This window comes from Hibiscus syriacus, unplaced genomic scaffold (genome assembly GCF_006381635.1).
Source record: "Hibiscus syriacus cultivar Baekdansim isolate YM2019G1 unplaced genomic scaffold, ASM638163v2 tig00009942_pilon, whole genome shotgun sequence".
In the NCBI taxonomy this organism is placed as follows: Eukaryota; Viridiplantae; Streptophyta; class Magnoliopsida; order Malvales; family Malvaceae; genus Hibiscus; species Hibiscus syriacus.
The window spans coordinates 101277-122804 of NW_024062205.1; the positions used below are offsets into that span (position 1 = coordinate 101277).

Below are 21528 nucleotides of genomic sequence, written 5' to 3' on the forward strand. Positions count from 1 at the left end.
CCTTGTCTCCATTGTTGTCAATTTAGTTGGGGAACTATTGAATCTATTAATAGCGAAGGCTGTTTCACGAGGGCTTTTTTCGGGACTGGTCATTAGAAAAGACGAGAGGGATTTTAATTTAACCCATTTGCAATTTGCTGACGACCTTATTATGTTCTGTGGGGCGTCGGAAAAACAGATCTTGAATGTAAAGAGGGTTCTCGGGTGTTTGAGATTATTTCTGGTCTCCAGCTGAATTTAAAGAAGTGTAAATTATTGGAGTGAACTTAAAGGAAGAGGAAATTAAGGGTTGGGCAGCTATGATTGGATGTTCAGTGGGCTCTTTTCCCTCAGAATATTGGGTCTCCCTCTAGGTCCACATAGGAACTCCAACATTCTATGGGATCCAGTGGTTCAAAGCTTTAATAAGAGGTTAGCGGGCTGGAAAGGCTCTCTGTCACTGGCAGGCAGGCTAGTTCTAATTAAATCAGTTCTATGCTCACTCCCGATTTACTTTTTGTCAATGTTCAAGGTTCCAGCTTCAGTTTACAAGACTCTAAATTCTATCATGTCAAATTTTTGTGGGGTGGTGGTGATGGGAGAAAGAAGATACATTGGGTAAGCTGGTCCGATGTTTGTAAACCAAAAATTGAAGGAGGATTGGGGGTTCCTAATTTAAAGGTGGTGAATAGGGCACTTTTGGAAAAGTGGGCTTGGAGGTTTGCTATTGAGAGGGAGGCGGTTTGGAGGGAAATGCTTGCATCAAATATAAATTGGATCCTTCCTTGATGCAGTTTGACAGTAAAGTCTCTCCTAAACTATCCTGGATGTGGAGAGATATGGTGAGAAATCATTATAATGCTGATTCGTTGGGCTGTAGTATCAGAGGTAAATATAGCTTTAAAATTGGCAATGGGAGGAACATTCGGTTTTGGCAAGACAATTGGACAATGGATCATCCTTTGATGGTTTTGTTCCCTAGAATATTTTCTATTGCAGTAAATAAAGAAGGAAGATTATCTCAGTTTGGGGAGTTCAGTTCAGGGGGTTGGATTTGGAATGTTCAGTTGAGGAGAGAGTTGAATGACTGGGAATTTGAGCAATGGGCAAATTTGATGGTTGTTATCTCTGATTTCTCTATTTCTGCTGATGCCACTGATGGACTGTTTTGGAAGGGGAATGGGGAAGGGGTTTTCACTGTGAAATCATGTGTCAACCTATCTTATTCGGGTTCTCCCGATTCAGAGGAAGCTAAATTTTGGAAGTATAATGTTTGGAGGGTCGGTTGCCTCCAAGAGTTGAGACTTTTCTTTGGCAAGTTATATTAAAGAAGTTGGCGGTCAAGACAGCTTTGGTTAAGAGAGGTGTTCGGGGCATAAATGATACTTTGTGTTCTTTCTGTAATCTTGAAGACGAGTCTTCATCGCATTTATTTTTTTCCTGTTCGTTTGTTTGGCCAATTTGGATGAAATTCTTGGGATATTGGAATTTTCAGTCGGTTTTTCATGCAGATGCTAAAAGATTCCTATTGGCTTGGAATGACTTGAAGACCAACTCTCTTATCTGGCCATTTATTCCTGGAGCTGTTCTATGGACAATTTGGAAGACCAGGAATTTTATTGTGTTTGAAGGAGGGAAGCTTGACCGAGCAGAGATTTTCTTTCTAGCTAGGTGCAGGCTTGCTTCATGGTTTCTAGCTAAGGAAACTCAAGTTACTATTTCCAAGGATGATATTATTGCTGACCCGTCCATAGTGGATTCCTACTCATCCCATTCTTATCTGGTTTCAACCGTGTTTCCTTGGTCCCCTCCTCCAAAGGTTTTGTTAAACTTAATGTGGATGCGGCTACCTCAAGTGATTGGAAGAGGAGTGGCTTAGGTGGTATTTTGAAAGACATGTCTAGTTCGATTCTTGGCTCCTTCAAAGAGCCGGCTGGTCCGGGGCCCCCAACTTTAATGGAATTGAAGGCTATCCTAAAGGGTTTAGATTTTTTTGAATCTATTCGTCATAGGGTTAAAGATAGATTGATTATTGAGAGTGATAGTCAGGTGGCAGTTGGCTGGATTAAGGATGTGGTCTCTTGTCCTGTTGTTTATGTTCAAATAGTTAAAGACATTATTCAAAAGCTTAGTGTTTTTGAAGGTTTTATTAGTTGGGTTAGTAGGACAGCCAATATAGAGGCGGATGTCCTAGCTAAGGCGGGTATTGGTTGAATTATGCTCTGTTAAGGGCTGTTTCTTTTTGGTTTTATATCTCTTGAGGGAGATGGTTTGTATTACTTTGTTATATTTGAGTTTATTGAATCCTAGGGCACTCCTTTCCTCCTTGTGTGGATTAAGGAACTATTTTTAAGTTCCGTTAACCACCAAGGGGGTTTATTGAGGCCTTTTATTCCTATCAAAAAAAAAAAGATTATTCATAGCACAAACACCAATCATCTTCCTTAACTTCTGAAATGCTTCTAGTTTCAAAGGCTTGGTTAGAATGTCGGCCATCTGGTCTTCAGTTTTACAGTAGATGAGATCAATAACTGCTTCTTTTGTAAGATCTTTCAAGAAATGAAACCGAACGTCTATGTGTTTGGTTCTCCCATGTAAAACATGATATTTAGAGAGTTTGATGACAGAACTATTGTCACAATAAATTGTTGTAGCACTCTCTTGCTTAAAATGAAGATCTTCAAGTATTTTCCTTATCCAAACTGCTTGACAAGCACATGTCGTTGCTGCTACAAATTCAGCTTCGGTTGTTGATAAAGTAACAATTGGTTGCTTCTTTGAACACCATGAGTAGCTGCTGAATTCATCATGAATACATAATCAGAAGTACTCTTTCTATTGCCAAGATCACGTGCATAATCACTGTCAGTGAAACCAAATAAATTTGATTTTTCACCTTTCTTGTAGAACAACTCATATTCAATGGTTCCTTGCAAGTATCGAAAAATCCTTTTAGCAGCCAGAAGATGTATTTCTCTAGGACACTCCATATATCTGTTAAGACGACTTATGGCATACATTATATCCGGTCTTGTGGTTGTCAAGTACATCAAACTCCCAACAATTTGCTTGTACATAGTGTTGTTGATCATTTTTCCGTCAGGATCTTTCATTAGCTTAAAATCTGCTTCAGTTGGTGTGCTAACATAATTGCAATTCTGCATTTGAAATCTGTTTAAGATGTCTTGCACGTATTTCTTTTGGGAAATAAAGATACTAGCAGTGGATTGTATCACTTCTATGCCAAGAAAATAGTGCATCAAACTAGGATCAGACATATCAAACTCAACTATCATGGATTGCTTAAAATTTTCAAGAATGGCACTATCATTTCCAGTAAAAACAGATCATCTACGTATAAGCAAATAATAAGTAACTTCCCTTCAACTTCAGTTTTGACAAAAAAATGTATGTTCATATGGACATTTGTGAAAACCTTTCTTCAAGAAATAAGTTTCAATACGACTATACCAAGAGCGTGGAGCTTGTTTTAGTCCATAAAGTGCTTTATTCAGCTTATATACTTTATGCTATGTCCAGATTTAATGTAACCAGAAGGTTGTTCAACAAATACATGTTCTTCCAAGTCTCCATACAGGAAAGCCCACTTCACATCTATTTGAAAAATAAGTCACGAATTTTGTGCGGCTAATGCTATCACCAATCCGACTGTATCAAGTCTTGCAACGGGAGCAAAAACTTTTTTATAGTCAATGACGAACTCTTGCTTATAGACTTTAGCAACTAAGCGTGCCTTGTACTTATCAATTTCGTCGTTTTCTTTCAGTTTTGTCTTGTACACCCACTTCACACCAATGACCTTTTGTCCCTCTGGAAGTTCTGTCAACACCCAAGTATTGTTCTTTTCAATAGTAGCAATTTCATCATCCATAGCCTTTCGTCATTTTGAATCTTTGACAATATCTTTAAAAACTGTTGGATCACAATCTGAAAATAAGGAAAAATGAGTGAATGGATCTTCATTTTGGTCAATTCCTTGTACCTCGTAGTCCTCCATCCATGCATGCCATCTTCGAACTCGTTGAGGTCGTTCATCTTCGGTTCGTTGATTGCTTGCTGGTACGTTGTTGCTCATTTTCTGTTGGTTGTGCATTCTCCAAAGGCTGTTGTGTTTGTTCTCCATTTTCACCATCAAAATCTGCTTGTATTTGTTCTTGAGCACTATTTTCACCCTCAAACTAGAACCTTTCTTCATTAAAAATCACATCACGACTAATAACAATTTTCTTAGTGATAAGATTGTACAATTTGTACGCTTTTGACTGTTCACTAACACCAAAAAAAATGCACTTCTCAGCTTTGTCATCAAATTTGGTCTTCTTTTGATCCGGAATGTGCGCATATGCAACACAACCAAAGATTTTACTCGGCCGTTTTCCGCTCCATGCTTCTTCAGGCGTCATATTTTAAACAGTTATTGTAGGACTTCTGTTCAACAGATGAATACTCCAACTGACAACTTCGGGCCAAAATCTTATTGGAATATCGCTTCTTGTTAAAATAGTTCTTACCATATTTAATATTGTATGATTCTTCCTCTCCGAGACACCAATTTTTTGCGGGGTTTAAGCTGTTGTTAGCTGCTTTTGAATTCCATGCTCCTCACAAAAAACAATAAAATCTTGTGAGTTATACTCTCTACCACGATTACTACGGAGAGTTTTAATAGGCATTCCTGTTTCTTTTTCTATGAGCGTCTTAAAGGTTTTGAAAGCTAAAAAAGCTTCAGATTTATCCTGTAAAAAATAAACCCAAGTTTTTGAGATATAATCATCAGTAAATGTTATAAAATAACGTTTACCACCATTTGATGTCGGATTGATAGGCCCACATATATCGGAATGAACCAGCTCCAGCACCTTTTTTCTCTCGTTGATTTTCCTTTTGGAGAGTGATCTCGATGTTGTTTGCCAACAAGACATTCTTCACAGACTTGAGACGGACTCTCAATTTTAGGAAGACCGGTTACTATGCTTTTCTGTTGTAGCAATTTTAGACCACCAAAATTTAGATGTCCGTATCGAAAATGCCATAACCACACTTCATTTTTCATTCTTGTTTAAAAGCATGATTGAGTGGTGTTGTTGAGATATAATGGGAACATCCGGTTTGTTATCATGTTTACTTGAGAAATTAAACTCGTATTTTCATCATGAATGCGACGAACTCCATCTTTGATAAAAATCTCATATCTCTTCTCTTGAAGCTAACCAACACTAAGCATATTAGTTTTAAAATCATGAACAGAGAAAACATTGGAAATAACTTTTGTAGTATTCTCCTTGATGTGAATTTTCACATTGCCTTTATCCAAGACAAAAACTTTAGAATTGTCTTAGAATGAAACAATGCTTCGGAATGCTTCATCTAATTCAAAAAACGTCTTATCGTCACACATATGGTTAATGCAGCTTGTGTTTAAATACCACATATTCTGGTGAATTTCTTCTTTCACATGACATGCCATCGACAGAGAAACTTCTTCTTCCTTTTATTTTTCTTCAAAATTCGATTTGTTCTGCATTCTGATTTGTAATGGCCATACATGTGACATCTGTAACATTCATTATTTGACTTGTTTACAAACTTTTGTTTGTAACCATTTGAATGATTATTTTCACGACCTTTGCCTTTCCATCTGGAATCCTCATCAGAGTTGTGTTGCTCCTTTTTGTCCTTCCATCTTGATTTCCATCTTCCAAGACCTTTTGGATTGGTTGCTGCCTTCAACGCTTGCTCCTCTTTCTCTTGCTGGATAATTTTTGTTCATGAACCAGCAAAGAGCTATGCAATTCATCAAGTGTAAAGGAACAAACATCTCATGATTCTTCTATCGAATAAACAACAAAATTAAATTTTGGTGTCATCGATCTAAGAATTTTCTCAATGATGACAACATCCTCCATTTTTTCTCCATGGATTCTCATCTTGTTGGCGATCACCATTGTTCTTGATAAAAAAAACAGTAACCGACGCATTGGACTTCATTCTTAAGTTTTCAAATTCAGCTCGAAAACCTTGCAACTGCACGCGCTTCGCTCTTACATTCCCTTGATGCTTTCTCTTCATCGCTCTTACATTCCCTTGATGCTTTCTCTTCATCGAGTCTCATATCCGTTTGGACTTTTCATTGCAAAGAATCGTCTTCAAAGTGGCTCGATCAATGGCTTGGAAGAGATAGTTCTTGGCTTTGAGATCCTTCAATTTCAATGTTTCCAATTCTCATTTCTGTGTAACTGTCATTGCAACTCCTTATTCTGGTTCTTCTACTCCTGATTCAACAACATGACAATACTCCTTAGACCTCAAGAAGTTCTCCATTAGCATGCTCCAATGGTCATAGTGACCATCAAAATGAGGAATTGCAGGCTGGACAAAATTTGTTGTCGCCATTAACATGGCTCAGATACCACTGATACAAAAACGAGAGAAGTGAACACTTTTAAAATAGAACATAGTGAAGGAACAAGTGAATGAACAACTTGATACTTTTATTCATCATGCTTAGCCTTTTATAACGAAACTTTGAGACTAAAAATATCTCAAACATTCAGAAAAATATGAACCGGATGATTTCCTAAATCTGAACTAACAAAGATCACATAATCCTATAAAACAAATAACAGAAAATTAAAAAACTGAATTTTTATTCAGATAACAAGAATTTACTATACTATATATGCCCATATAGCATCATGGTTTTGGAATGTATTCTAAATCTTCTTCGATGAACTGAAATTCTCACATCACATGACACGAATCAAGTGACTTCAATGGTTAAAGGGATAGTTATTATCTTTAGAGATTTCGAGTTTGAGTTGCAACAATTGTAGGGTATTTGAATGTTCATTATCAAATTATTGAAAGTTTTTAAAACATATACTTTGACTTGTAATCACTCACGATTAATAAAGAAAAAGAAAGGAACTCACATTACATAAACTTAAAATTATTTCTTATATTACTGGATAAGTGAAAATAAATTTTACATCTTTTTAGAGTCGTTAAATTAATTGAATTTAATGACTTGAGATTCAAACTTTTATATCAAACATAATTCATTTCTTTTAAATTTTATTTCAAAAAATTATTAATATTTGATTAAAGTAATAAAAGTAAAGAGTAAACTGATTTAAAATTTCAGATAACACTCATTATACGAGATTACATAAAATGTAGGTGGCTATGACATTTCATTATATTACACTCTACCCGTAATGTAAGATTATTATGTGCCTGCAATATAATAAAAGATTATCGTGCAAATTAAATTAGAGTAAATTACACCGTTTCTCACTCTACTTTACTCTCTCTTATTTTGCTCAACGAACTTTTAATTTTTTTTAATTTTGCTCACTGAACTTTACAAATTGAATCATTATGCTTACTCCCCGTTTTCTCTCTAACGGCTAATTTTATTAATATTATTTAATATAAAATAAAATTAGAAGGTGATCGGATGCCACCATCGGCCACCGTTGATAGCCGTAGGTGGTGGTCATTTTATCCAAAATGGGATGAGTCGCTTCGCCTCGACGTCATGAGTTCGAATCCTACCTCCATTTTTTTGGAAGTTGCTTCGAAGTCCACGAATTTGAGATTTAAAGTGAGGAAACTGAAACGTTTCTGTCCCAATTCACGAGTTTTGAGACATTTTTCGATGAAACAACCACCAGATTCGGACTCAGGGGGTTGAGAGGAACCGACCTATCCCATTTTGGGACAGAACGACCACCATCTACGTCGATCGATGGTGGCTGGAATAAAAATGACATGGTGGCCGGCGGAGAAAAAATGGAGAAAGAAGGAAAAATGGTAAATTACACCATGAGTCATTAAACTTTACTCTATCTCATATTTTACTCACCAAAACGACGTCATTTTAGAATATTTTTTAGTTTTTAAAAACGACATCGTTTTGATTCCTATGCCACGTCATAACATCATTAAAAAGTTAACGGCAAAGTGAGCAAAATGATTCAATATGTAAAGTTTAGTGAGCAAATTAGAAAAAATAAAAGTTCAGTGAGCAAAATAGGAGAGAGAGTAAAGTAGAGTGAGAAATTGTGTAATTTACCCATTAAATTATTGTTGTTAAAGAGAGTCTTATTTCTTGAGTTCAAGTATCTATCTTTATAAGTTGTGTACGTTGTCAATAGTTAGGAAAAAATTATAATCATATACTATCTTGTAACCACATGAGACTGTTAAAAAAATCATGGTACATATTAATCTTTGTAATTTTATATTTGATTTAAGATTATATCATGTAATATAATGTTGTTTTTCTTAGAGATTTTGATTTCGAGTAATTGTATCTATAAGGTATATTTGCATTATCAGTTAGTTAAGAATGTTTCGAAAATATATTACCTTACAATCACCTAGACTATTAAAATGTATTAAAGCTTGTAATATTTTTTTTTTTTGACAAATTCTAAAGCTAATCTTAATCCTACCAAGAGAGGAGGGAAAGAGAAAACTCTAGAGAAGGAGGGGGGAGTATTCCTGGTAGGTTTAGAACTCATGACTTAAAAGACATATGAGAAAATAAATATGAACAACTTGACCGACCGACCGATCAAATATTTTTTTCTCAAAACATATAATATTATTTAAAGTAAAATGTTTAAATATAATAACATTTTCAATAAAATCTCCATCATGTGTTCAACTGAATAAAAATATAATTATATGTATGATATTATATTTAATTTATTATTAAGTTGGGTAGTTGGAATAAAGATTTGAAGTTAAAATATTAGTCATGACTCACATGTAGTCTCTTCGTGCTAAAGTTGACAAAATCTTCACAATTCCCACCTTTCTTTCATTAATTTCTTTATATATATATAATTAAAAGAATTGCCAGTTGGCAGTAAACCCTAGCAGTAAAAAGAAAGAGCTGAGTGGAGCACCACTCATGCAAGTATATAATATAAATTCAAATATCTAATTAAGGATAATTTATATTAAAAAAGGTTAGGGGCCAAATTGCAGATCAAAACCAAAGTCGGGTCAAACTGCAGATCAAAGGTAAAAAGTTAAGGGCCGAAATGCATCTCAAAGCCAAAGCCAGGGGCCAAAAGATGCATTAACCCTTTAGCTAGAGAGATAACAAGACCATAAAAATTGTTGAATGGAGTGGCATGCATATCGCTAGATTCTAACCATGGCTTCTAACAGCAACTGTTGAAGTCATTAGACCTCGTCAAGATTAGTAAACGTTAAAACATAAAAAAACAAATCATATGTTTTTCACAATAACTAAAATCTGTCAAATCTCAACCATGGCATGCTGTTTTCTAGTATATATATATATATACACACGCACACAACTCTCCTTTTATCTATTAGTTGTCAGCCACCAACTCTCATAAGGTACGTTATCTCTATCCTTTTTCATCTGGCACAAGATTTTGATTTCCAGTGTTTGGTTTGCCAGAAAATCTTTTTATTGCAATGGCTTAGTTTCATATGTTTTTATAGGTGTAAGTAGTCATGGCTGACACCTTGGCTATACCTGTTGAACGACCAGCTAAAATGAGTGAGTCTTCTTCTTCAAGCAGTGCAAGATTTTTCTTCTTCTTTTTGTTTAAAATGATAAATAACTTCAGTGAGTTCGTGTTTTTTGCAGGTCCTGAAAAATCTGATATAGAGAGCTCTGAGGATGAAAGGAAGAAAAGGATTGGATCTTTTAAGAAAATGGCAGTTAGTGCGTCGAGCAGGTTCAGGAATTCTCTTAAAAAGAGAACCAGGAAACACAATAGAGTTATGTCGGCCGGAAGTATAGACGACAACATCGACGTAGAAGAATTACAGGCGGTCGACGCGTTCCGTCAGGCACTTATATTAGATGAACTATTGCCTTCTCAACATGATGATCATCACATAATGCTAAGGTCACACAATCTTTCATTGAATATTCTATATGAATGGTTGTTACATACATATTTCAGCTAATCATTAGGTTGCATTGCAGGTTTTTGAGGGCGAGGAAATTCGATCTCGATAAAGCGAAGCAAATGTGGGCTGATATGATCCAATGGAGGAAGGATTTTGGGGCTGACACAATCATGGAGGTAACCAAAAGCATATCATTGAATCAATCACACTGCTATACATATATATCTGTTGCAACTTTTATGATCTGCAATCTGAACTTGCTCCGTTTGGGTGCGGTTTCGATGTTAAGGACTTTGATTTCAAGGAATACAATGAAGTGATCAAGTACTATCCACAAGGATATCATGGAGTTGATAAAGATGGACGACCTGTTTATATCGAGAGGCTCGGTCAAGTCGATGCTAACAAACTGACTCAAGTCACGACAATAGACCGGTATCTGAAGTACCACGTAAAGGAGTTCGAGAAGACCTTTGCTGTCAAGTTCCCTGCTGCATCCATTGCTGCAAAAAGGCAAATTAATCAAAGCACTACCATATTGGATGTTGAAGGAGTGGTATGTGGACTAAGTCATATATGTGTGTATGTGTGTGTGTGTGTATGAATGTATATCTCCAACTTTTGCTTTGTTGCAGTCCTACTGCCTGTGTGTTACAATAAATTAAAACTTTCAGGGTCTTAAAAGCTTCAACAAGGCTGCAAGGGAGCTCCTACAGCGCCTTCAGAAGATTGACGGTGACAACTATCCCGAGGTAATCTTCTTAATCTCAGTTAGCAACAAAGTTCTTTTTCAGTGAAGGCAACACTAATTCAATGCCTATATATTGCAGACTCTGAACAGAATGTTTATCATCAATGCTGGCTCTGGGTTCAGGCTCCTATGGAGCACGGTCAAATCGTTCCTCGACCCGAAGACCACCTCGAAAATCCATGTAAGTACATAAATCCACCAAATTACTTGAAGCTAGATATAATTATAACGTTGATGAACAAACGAACAACTTTTGTGTTATATTTCATCAGGTTTTGGGTAACAAATACCAGAGCAAATTGCTGGAAGTGATTGATGCTAAGTGAGTCCCTTCTCAACCGATCGAATTCATCATTGTTTCTCGTTACATGCCTTTCTATGTTCAAAACATTCCTTAGCTCGGTTTTTTGTTTTTCGACAGCGAGCTGCCGGAGTTTTTAGGCGGTAGCTGTAACTGTGCAGACAAAGGAGGCTGCATGGTCTCGGACAAGGGTCCATGGAATGATCCTGAAATATTAAAGGTTACTCATTAACAAAAAGATTGATAAGTTTTTAATTTAATAATTTTGATTTGCTTCTTGAAATAATCAAATGGGTGCTTCATTTCAATGATCTTAGAAAGTACAAAATGGCGAGTTCAAGCGCAAAACGAGAAATTTGTCAGGCATTGAGGTAGAATCTGCAATTTTCATACTTAGCAATCCCAAGTCTCAATATCTAGCACCCTGCAAATTGACTGCCTAACTTACTCTTTTTGTTCGATGTTTCCGACACGAAGATGAACAGTTCCATCGAAGCCGAAACGGCTGCAGCCACTGCCGAATGGCATGCAGAGAACACACCACTATCTCCTGTAATTGAAGTAAGTTTTCTCAATATGTAATGCCATGTCAAACAATGCAGAGAAATTAGGAGTTCTGCGATTTTAACACTGCGCTTTATATGCATTGCAGTCTCCCAACAAGAAGTGTCAGGATTCGTTTGCCTATGATAAATGTGTTCCGATCATCGACAAGGGGGTCGATTCTGTTTGGCCTAAATTAGTGGGAGATGAAAAATTTTCCATTTCCAAAGGTTAATTCTTTACGTGAAGATAGTTTGATTAACCATCCTGATATTGTTGTAACAGCGTCACTTTGTTTTTCTGGACAACACTGTGCAGATTGTTACCAAGTGAAAGACGAAGGGAAAGGAATGAGCAGCAACGTTTTCGGAGGATTAATGAGCTTCGTTATAAGTATGGTAGCCATGATTCGCTTGTCTCGCAACATGCCGAGGAAGCTAGGCGAAACTGCGTTGTACAACGGTCAAGTTCACCATGCAAAGCCGATGATCACGGGGCGTACGGCCGATCAGTCGCAACTGCCGCCTATCACGAGCAATGACTACGTTGCCATGGAGAAACGCATGGCTAAATTGGAAGAGGCGATGAGTTTTCTCATGCAGAAACCGGGAACCATGCCGCCCGAGAAAGAGGAGATGCTGAATGATGCATTGAGCAAGGTCTACGCTCTGGAAGTAGAACTATCTGCAGCTAAGAAGGTATATATACATATACATACTTGGCTAAGTTTAAAAACTCAAAAATCTTGAAGAATCCGAACAAGGACGTGGGCATGTTTTCCGTGCTTGGATTTTAATTGCGTGTTCACTTTGGTTGAATATCCAGGCACTTCAGGAAGCCCTTGATAAACAGGAGGAACTTCGAACGTACATTGACAAGAAAAAGAAGAAGAAGAAGAAGCTTGTAAGTTACCAAAGCTTTTATACTCTTCATATTAGTTTTAATCCGTCTGTTATATTTCATGTTCTATTCACGTAAATCACACGCATTTTCTCGAAATCCGAAAATGCGGTGCATGTATACATCACGTCTCTTTTCCTTGGATTATGATTGCAGAACCCCTTCCGTTGGTAAGCTGGACCCTGATGTTGGGAGGCAAATGACAATGTTGATATTCACCCTCAACGTATGAAATCCTTTTGAATATTGATTTTGGCTTGCAAAATAATCTTTGGGTATTATTTTTCTTTAGTTTGTGTCTACATTTTCGAACAATTATTGTCTCAAAACTGGTTTTGTCTGGGCCTGGTTGTAATGTGTTGTTTTAAAGTTCAAAAATGCTGTCTCGTTAGTGTGAAGAACTAACTGATGTAAAAGATTAGGGTGGACTGATCAATGTGCATAGACTCCTCCCCCCTTTTAACTTCAAACGCAAAACCAAATTTGTATTCAATTAACTTCAAAAATGAAGAAGATTTGTTTGTATTCAATTCAATTATGAGCGAATTGTATAATAGAAACGAGGGTAAACACTTTAACGCAGCTTTTGTAGGTGGCATTTATAAATGCAGTAAAAACGGAATTTTTAAAAGTGTTGTACAAAAATATAATTTAAAATCTAAGTGTTTGGGATTTTTAAAAAGTGAGTTTGAAAAGTTAAAAGATTTATTATAGACATTATATTGTAAATTAAAAATATAACAATTAAATTATATTTACAATTATTAATACTATTATATATAAAATATATCAACTTAAACTATAATAAAAAATATTTTAAAATAACTCATTAATAATATTTTTATATATGAAATATTTTATTAAGAAAAAAATTATTATCAATACCTTTTAACATATGGATCATGGATGTTACAAAAAAAAACATTAGTAATTAAAATAAATTATTAAGTAATAAACTATTTTTTAAGGATGTTAGTATTAAATTATTAAAATAAAATGTAAATACATAATTGAGTGCAACCTATGCATTAGTAAAATTATAATTTGCTTTCAAATGCACAGTTTAAACTAAAAAAAGCTAAAAATTCTAACTTTTGCGATTGATTTAAAACCACGGTTTTCATCACAATTTTTTTTCATTTTTTAACCGTTTGACATATTTTATAATTAAAATGAACTTTTTAACTAAAGATGCTTTTAGAAAAGCACGCAAAACGGGCTTAAAGTTTTGTTTGGTTGAATGGAAAAATAGGATATAATAAGAGAACGGAAAAGTGAAAAAACACAAATTTTGAATGTGAAAAAGAAAAGATAAAATAGAAATGATCATTTTCTATCGTTATGTGTAAAAAAAAGAATTCAATTTTATTTATTCTTAAAAGCTTAATTTTATTTCCTCTTATTTTTCAACCGGAAAAGGGAATGTAATTTTCTTTTTGTTTTTCTACCAAGCGTAGCCTAATTAGGATTTATAGACTCACCATGGGAAAAGGAACATCACCGTTCTGAAACAGAGAGAGAAAATCAGCCATAAGAACATAGGAAATACCATAAAAAATTATTACCCAGAAAATCTACAATAAACAAGAGAAATTCCATACCCCAAGTTTGGCTTCTTCTTGACTGTCTATGTAAGCAAGAAGTTCTTCTTGCCTCATCAAAGCCTCGTGAAGAGCCTGTTCGATACATACAGAATGAAAATGAAGATCTCAGAAATAGAGAACAATAATGATAATAATTACAAGTATATTAAAGTAAAAAAAAGGGTAACCTACCACCTATCACTTAGCTTCTTATTTGGTCACCCGACTATTATTTTCTATAAAATCATACCTAACATTATATTTTAGTTTTGTTTTGGTCATCTGTCGTTAAAAAATCAATGGTGATGTTCACATGATATTTTTAATTATTTTTAAATGCTGACATGACATTGTCTTATGATTGACATATCAACATCACCGTTAATTTTTAAACGGTGGATGATCAAAACAGAAACCAAAACATAGTGTTATGTAGTGATAGGTGGGTGACCAAATAGACACTAAAGAAAAGGCTTTGTAAGCATGAAAAAACACGTGATTAATAACTTGATAACAAATACTCTTATAGAAGAAATTGATATTTCTAGCAATATCGTGTAGTCGCATAAAGGCAACGAGTTTGACACCATAAAAAGTAATAAATCCTTACAAAGAAAGTAATAAACCCAACATCAAAAGAAGATTTAACAAACTCTGCACCCATGCAAAATGACAATGGTAGCACTATCAGATGCTTTAATGAAAATGAGTTGACACAATTCATAATTAAAGTACCGAAGTCGAAACATTCATCACTCTAGCTCTATTTGTTTGAATGACCTACTAGATGGAAATGGAATAAGAAGCTCTAACATAAATATGGAAAAAAAATTTGGTGAAAAAAAAAATTAAGATTGCCAACAGTACCTTCTTGGTAGCGATTAGCTCTGCTTCTTCGCCATCAACATGACATACAGCAGCATTCAACAATTCCTCCTTCTCATGAGGCATCTCAGATGGCTTTGCTTGTAATGTATCAACTTTCTCCTCAAGCTCAACCATCTTCTTGAGCACAGAAGATAGTACATCTGCCTGAGAAGGAAGAGTTGGAGATGGGGGAAGCGCTTCCCTTTGAGCTGTGTCAAGGGTAAGTTCGGTACCAGAAAATGTGCCAGGAAGATTTCTGGTTATATTGAAGGCTGCTGAGTGCAGCAGAGTGTAAAATGTCATGAAAAAAGCCATAAGAGTCGGCAAAACCCGAGCTCGAATTCCTTCTGGGTTATGAGGAATTTCAGGCAATGTTAATGCACCTGAATTGGAAAATAGTTCATTTTCTTAATCATGTTACCAACGAGATGAGGAAGCTTTTAAGAAAAAAATATGTAGAATCTAAAAGGGTAACAGTATACAAGATTATATTTGTTAACCTCTGGAACCAGAAGGCATCAGGAGGGAGGTTTGTTTATTCCAACTAGCATCAACAGTTTTGTCAACCATTGGAACATATTCATCATAGCCTGAGAAGTTACCAGCATGGCTTGTTCTCCCAACAACCTTAATCTGCATGAATTACAAAGCCCAAGAAGAGTATTACCAACATTGCGAAAAATGCCCATGATACTAAATTTGGGTGCATAATCTGATTAGATGAATAATGAAGTCATCATGATAATCATTGTTCAAAGCATACTGTTGATTGAAAACGAAACAAAACAAAAAACCTATAAATGCAACTAGCTGACTGAAAGAAAAGAAAGCAAAAACTGTTTAACTTATAACCAGTTTCATACTGATGAACTCAGCATCCACAGCATTTTAATGATCCAAAAGCATAATTCTATATCAACTTCACTTGTATCCAACAGTATATATACTCATAATGAATGTAATCTGAGACATTATAAACAACAAGCAATGTACTTCAATTACATAACCGATATGAAGGATTAGAATGTCAAAATAACCTACTTCATGAACAGGGGTCAGCCTAAGCTGTGAGTAGTTCTTCATTGCTTTTGGGGATGTGATATCTTCAACTTCCGATCCAGATTCAGCCGTGAATGTATCACTACCTTTCAACTGCTTCACACGGCAAAATATGCAATGAGATAATGCAAAAATCTTATCTCAAAAGTCAAAAGCGGAATGTCAAAAATATGTCAGAACAAAAGGATCATTGGAAGTTAGAAAGAAAATATACCACTGGAAGATGTGGCTTAGCATAAGCAATAACTGTCCCATCACTATTTAAAACTTTTACGACTTGTCTAGGATATCGTGCCTCAGAATTAAGAACCATCTGAGAAAAAAAACAATAGTGTGTTTCTTCGTTAGAAAAAAGAAAAGAAAAAACACCGATCAAGCCCTTGAAATTAACAGCACCAACAACATACATAAACTAAGGCCAGGTTATAACCTTCAATATTTCGAGACTTTTCCAAGGCCCTTTATCAGAGCGAAGGCAACCTCCCTGATCTGCACAAGTACAGCTACCGCCCAGAAATTCTGGCAATTCACTGAAAGGAATTTAAATATCATCATAAGCTTTTTGATGGAATGAGGCAAGCAGCGAGTGTTAGATAGTAAAAATAATATATATATATATTAAGCGCAGAGTGATGGAAAAATCGTATTGCAAAATAGAGTAAAATAAAGATAACACTGTAATATAACATGTCATAGAAGTTCTAAGCCCATTTACCTGACATCAATAATCTCGAGCAATTTGCTCTGGCACTTGTTTCCAATAACCTGAAGTCAATGCACACATTACATGCATGTATAATTACAAATCACCAACAAATAAAGGGATTGAGAATTAAAAAGAAAAAAATGTATACTCATTTTCAAAAAGTATAGCAGAATTAGATATTAAATTACATGGATCTTTGAAGTTGTTTTGGGATCCAGAAATGTCTTCACAGTATTCCACAGAAGCCTAAACCCAGGTCCAGCATTGATGATAAACATTTGGTGAAGCGTCTGCAAAAGTAAAAGGACAACATAAAATTTTGGCTTAACATAAAATAATATATAAACTTTTGATAGAAGCATGACTTCGTAATTCCTCATGCCAGCACATTGATATTGCAGACCTCAGGGTAGTTGTCACCATCAATCTTCTGCAACCGCATAATCAGTTCCCTTGCAGATTTGGTAAAATTCTTAAAGCCCTAAGAATGGATGAAAAGAAAAAACAATTATCAGTTAGCAGACAAAATATTTATGTATTAACAATGCAATGAACGATCCCAAAGAACATACCACACCATGGACATCTAAAATTGTGGTGCTTGAATCAATGTGCCTCCTTGCAGCAATTGTACAAGCAGGAAACTTTACACTGAAGGCCTTCTCAAATTCCTGGACATGGTATTTTACATACCGATCCAAGGTTGTAACTTGCATGAGTTTGTTGGGATCAACTTTTCCCAATCTTTCAATATACACAGGCCTTCCCTCCTTGTCAACACCATGATAACCATGAGGGTAATACCTTAAAACCTCATCCAACTCTGTAAACTCAAAATCCTGCAAAAACGGATAAAATTGCAGTGAAAAACATTGATTACAACCAATACTACCTCATCCAAACAATTAAAAACAATTACCTCCCTGATGGTGTCAACACCAAACTCCTTCCTCCATTGGAGCATATCTGCCCACATGTGTTTAGCTTTATCTATATCAAATTTCCTTGCTTTCAAGAACCTATATAAAATTAAACTACAACTGATTATCACATGTTGCATCACTAGAAGTAGGCAAAGCAGCTAAAAGAGAGGATAGCAGCAGAAACAGCACCGAAGCCAAACAAAAATATACATCAGCAAGCGGACAGCAAATAAATTGTGTTCTAAAAGCTAAACAAAGAGCATGATAAATAAACTCAGAATTCTTCTTATGTTTTTCTTAATAAAGCCAATTAGATTCAAGTTAAAATTTTAACAATCAAATAACATTCAGGAATCATTACAGAAATAACAAAATAGCATATATAGAGTGCTTATAGCTAGTTTGTTCACAGCTGATTTGACAATAGAACAAAACCAATAAAACTCGGATCATAGTATCAAAAAGAATAATGATAAACAACTACATGGGAAAATATGAGAAAAAAAGTAAGAGGATAGCACCTCAACATCATGTGATAGTCATCATGCTTTTCAGGAAGCAAATCCTCCATAATCAATGCTTGTCGAAATTGATCGACTACCTGAAGCTCCTCAAAATCACGAATATCCTCGATGGATGAGCTGACACGGCCACCACTTTTCCTTCTACTCCTCCTGAGAGTATGTTTGAATCTAGTAGATGCATTTAGAGCTTTCTTTTTCAAGGATCCCATTTTTGAACGTCTTTCATCCTCTGAGTTCTCCAAATCAGATTTTCTCTCTCTCCTCTCGTCACTACCCGAAATCCCTTCCAAGCCTACCTCATAACATATACCAAAGAATTGCATTTACAAACAAGTATTGTCTTTAGATGAAGAAATAATAAGAAAGAGTTCAAAGCGAAAATCCAATTCTAATTCTTTTTTCATCTCATTTATCTCTGAAAATTCTTCAGAACCCCAGAAACAAAACAAAAAATCATCAATGCATGGTTAAAAATACCAAACTAAGACCAAAAACAAATAAATGAAAATAATGACCAAATTTTCCAATGTTATATCCGAAAACCAAAACAAGAATCGATTCCCTTTCTTCTTCGTCCACACTACCAGGAGTTTGTAAGCAACCAAACTGAACCCGAAACGATACAGCAGAAACAGTAAAATAAGTTCAAGAACCAAAAATTGTTAAACTCACAAGGCCTAGCGAATCGATCGAGTGGATCAGACATCAACGCTCGCGCAAAAAAAGAATCAAGACGGCGGCGGCGCCAGTAATCAGATTTCCCGGTGGAACGACAAAAGTACACGCGCGCCTTATAAATAGAAGTAAAAGGTCAACAAAACAATAAAAAGTCTAAAGAGAAGAGTCCAAATTCGGAGTGCACTTTTACTTTGAATTCAATTTTGTTAGGAATAAAACAAATTTGGAGCACTTACTGAGTAAATAATAATCGTGTCTCTGCGTCACGAGTCACGAAGAAGATCCAACGGTGTAAATTCCTCTGACCAGAAGTTTTTATTTGATAATATAATAGGGGGAAAAAGTATTTTTTGTTGTAAAATTCAACAACGTACGGGGAATCTTTTATGGATTTAATTCCTATATTACATATAAGGGAATAACCCTTTTAACTTAGAGGCGGTTTGTTTTCTCTTAATGGAATTATTCAGCGTTGAATGATGACTCGTTCAGTATTTACCGCGTTTGTTTCGTACCTCTAAATGATTCAGTGCTGACTGATTCAGCACAGAAGTACATTCTGAATGATTCAGCACAGAAGTACATTCTGAATCATTCAGAGCCATTATCAAACAGCATGTCACATTCAGAACTAATTCATACAGAGCCTCTGAATCATTCAGTATTTGAATTATTCAGCGCTTAATCATTCTGAAGTAAACAAACAACCCCTTAGTCTATTTTATTTATGATTTCAAAATTTTAATAATGATTCAACTTAACTTTTATTTAGATTTTAAATTAATTTAAATTTATCATTTTATCCTAATGTTTTAATGTCACCTTATAAGAAAAGTTTGTTAAAGCATATGGATATCCTCATAAATAAGTATAGAATATAGTTAAATTCCAAATTTTATAGGAATTAAAAAATGTGAGCAAAATTGCTTGTGATTATTAATTTAAATTTAAATAAATAAGCAGGAATCAAATGATTGGTTGTTATCCTATAGTTAAATTTAGATTTGTATAGTTAAATTATTTAATAAATAAGTACTAAACAATAATTTAGTGATTAAGGGATGATTGATATCCTTTGATGTTTTAAGTTCGAGTATAATATTTGTAGAGATGTTTGATTGTCAATCGTCAAATGATTGAAAATCGTTTTAGTAGATATTTTCTTATAATCACCCTAAACTTGATATACATTCGTCCCTACGTACCAACTTAAAAAGTAAAATAAATCTACTTTAATTCATTTGATAATATTACTATTGTAATATTTAAAAGATTATATTTTGAAAAATAGTAATAATATTTATAATTTAAATGTTTAAGAGATTATACATAATTTAAATATTATATAAAAACAAAAAGTTTTTTAATAAAAATATTAAATAAATATATAATAGAGTAAAGTACTCAAATCGTCCCCCACTATAGGGTATTGCTTTGTTGAGTCTCTTGACTATTAAAAGTTACAAAATAGCCCTCAACTATAGGATATTGTATTGTTGAGTCCCCTACTATTGAAAGTTACAAAATAATCACTCGATTATTCATATACTCCAAACTCAAAATTTTATGTTAAAATTTTGACGATAAGCTGAGCTAGACATTAACTTGCTGACTGTGATAAAATATAATCTTAAACTCTCAAACGACTATCATATCTCAATCAACATGTTAACTTCAAGCTAAGAATATCATTAATTTTTTAATCAAAATAATGAATTTGTAACATATGAATAGTCGAGTTATCTTTTAATAACTTTCAATAATCGAGAGACTCAATAAATTTATATCCTATAATTAAATATCATTTGCAATTTTTAATAGTGAATAGACTCAATAAAATAATATCACGTAGGTAAGACCATTAAAGTACATTACCCTATCTAATAATGAAGAAAATATACTAAATTAAGAGAAAATAATAGTAAACTATTTTATATTCACTTTTATCTCAGTCGAGAAATCTTGACTTCAACCGGTAGTGCATGACTACAGGAATATGTGTGGCAGTACTGAGTGTGTGTTTACGGTACTATTTATTTATTTGTTTGTTTGTTGAATCATATAAAATTACTAATTTCACAAACCTTCTCTTTCTGACTTTTTCTAATAAGGGTAAAGTATATAAATAGTTTTCAAACTTTTAGAGTGCTTGCATTTTGGTCACCCAACTTTTGAAACTTGCAATACAATCATCGAACTTTTAGTTCGTTTTCATTAAAGTTCATGTCATTACCTCCCGTTAGTTTTTTGCTGACGTGGAATCTCTTTTTCTTCTTCTTCTTCTTCTTCTTCGCTCACTTGTTTCTCAATCTATCATTCCATTAACTCTTTCACCATCTTTATTTCTTCTTCTTCTTCTTCTTTTTCTCTCACACCCCCTTTAACCCCACTTTTTCCTTTGTGATTTCATTTCTTTCTCTCTTATGAATTCATATATATTTTTTCTTTGTGTTTCGGTTCTCTTCCATTTTGAGGTCGATTAATCAATACTAGTACTGTGATTCTATCGGCTTTGTTGCTTCCAATGGAAAAGCTAAAAGGCCTCAAATCTGTCGTCGCTTCTTTTTCTGAGATCAGGTTTCTTTTCTTTTTTCTTTCGGTTTTGACTCAAGTATTTTGTCGTACGAGATTGATTTATGAAGTAACAAAAATTAATACCAAAAAAATCTGCAGTTTCTGATTTGTGTCTTCAATGAAAATGAGAAGAATAAATTCATCAACCTCGTCTCCACTATCTAAGGTACTAATATTCAAATCAATTTTTTTTTTAATTTTTATGTGAGCTTC

The 21528-nt window shown here is 34.5% G+C and overlaps 2 protein-coding genes across 2 annotated transcripts; one reads left to right on the forward strand and one right to left on the reverse strand.

Annotated features, from left to right (window-relative positions):
* The first annotated feature begins 9501 nt into the window (after nt 1-9501).
* LOC120203404 (phosphatidylinositol/phosphatidylcholine transfer protein SFH3-like) lies at nt 9502-16776 on the forward strand. The gene is made up of 14 exons (XM_039203706.1): nt 9502-9547; nt 9638-9902; nt 9983-10082; nt 10196-10462; nt 10581-10658; nt 10737-10838; nt 10930-10979; nt 11079-11178; nt 11276-11341; nt 11430-11519; nt 11611-11731; nt 11820-12199; nt 12327-12417; nt 16682-16776. The coding sequence occupies exons 1-14, from the start codon at nt 9502-9504 to the stop codon at nt 16744-16746; spliced, it is 1821 nt and encodes a 606-aa protein (XP_039059637.1). The 3' UTR covers nt 16747-16776.
* LOC120203403 (phosphatidylinositol/phosphatidylcholine transfer protein SFH6-like) lies at nt 13941-18794 on the reverse strand. The gene is made up of 13 exons (XM_039203705.1): nt 18736-18794; nt 18061-18355; nt 17536-17635; nt 17189-17455; nt 17020-17097; nt 16805-16906; nt 16626-16675; nt 16341-16440; nt 16125-16223; nt 15893-16003; nt 15352-15484; nt 14852-15234; nt 13941-14077 (listed from the first exon to the last, which is right to left on the reverse strand). Exons 1-13 carry the CDS (start codon nt 18767-18769, stop codon nt 13976-13978), a joined length of 1854 nt encoding a protein of 617 aa, XP_039059636.1. The 5' UTR covers nt 18770-18794; the 3' UTR covers nt 13941-13975.
* Nucleotides 18795-21528: the final 2734 nt, after the last annotated feature.

Bases quoted from the DNA above. Each gene is read 5' to 3' on its own strand.
- LOC120203404 (XM_039203706.1), top strand. From the start codon at position 9,502: ATGGCTGACACCTTGGCTATACCTGTTGAACGACCAGCTAAAATGA. The intron at 11,179-11,275 runs GTTACTCATTAA...CAATGATCTTAG, and splicing joins ATGATCCTGAAATATTAAAG to AAAGTACAAAATGGCGAGTT. The intron at 11,342-11,429 runs ATTTTCATACTT...GATGTTTCCGAC, and splicing joins GCATTGAGGTAGAATCTGCA to ACGAAGATGAACAGTTCCAT.
- LOC120203403 (XM_039203705.1), bottom strand. From the start codon at position 18,769: ATGTCTGATCCACTCGATCGATTCGCTAGGCCTT. The intron at 17,636-18,060 runs GTGCTATCCTCT...AATTTTATATAG, and splicing joins GACTATCACATGATGTTGAG to GTTCTTGAAAGCAAGGAAAT. The intron at 16,224-16,340 runs GTTATAACCTGG...TTTTTTTCTCAG, and splicing joins AAAGTCTCGAAATATTGAAG to ATGGTTCTTAATTCTGAGGC.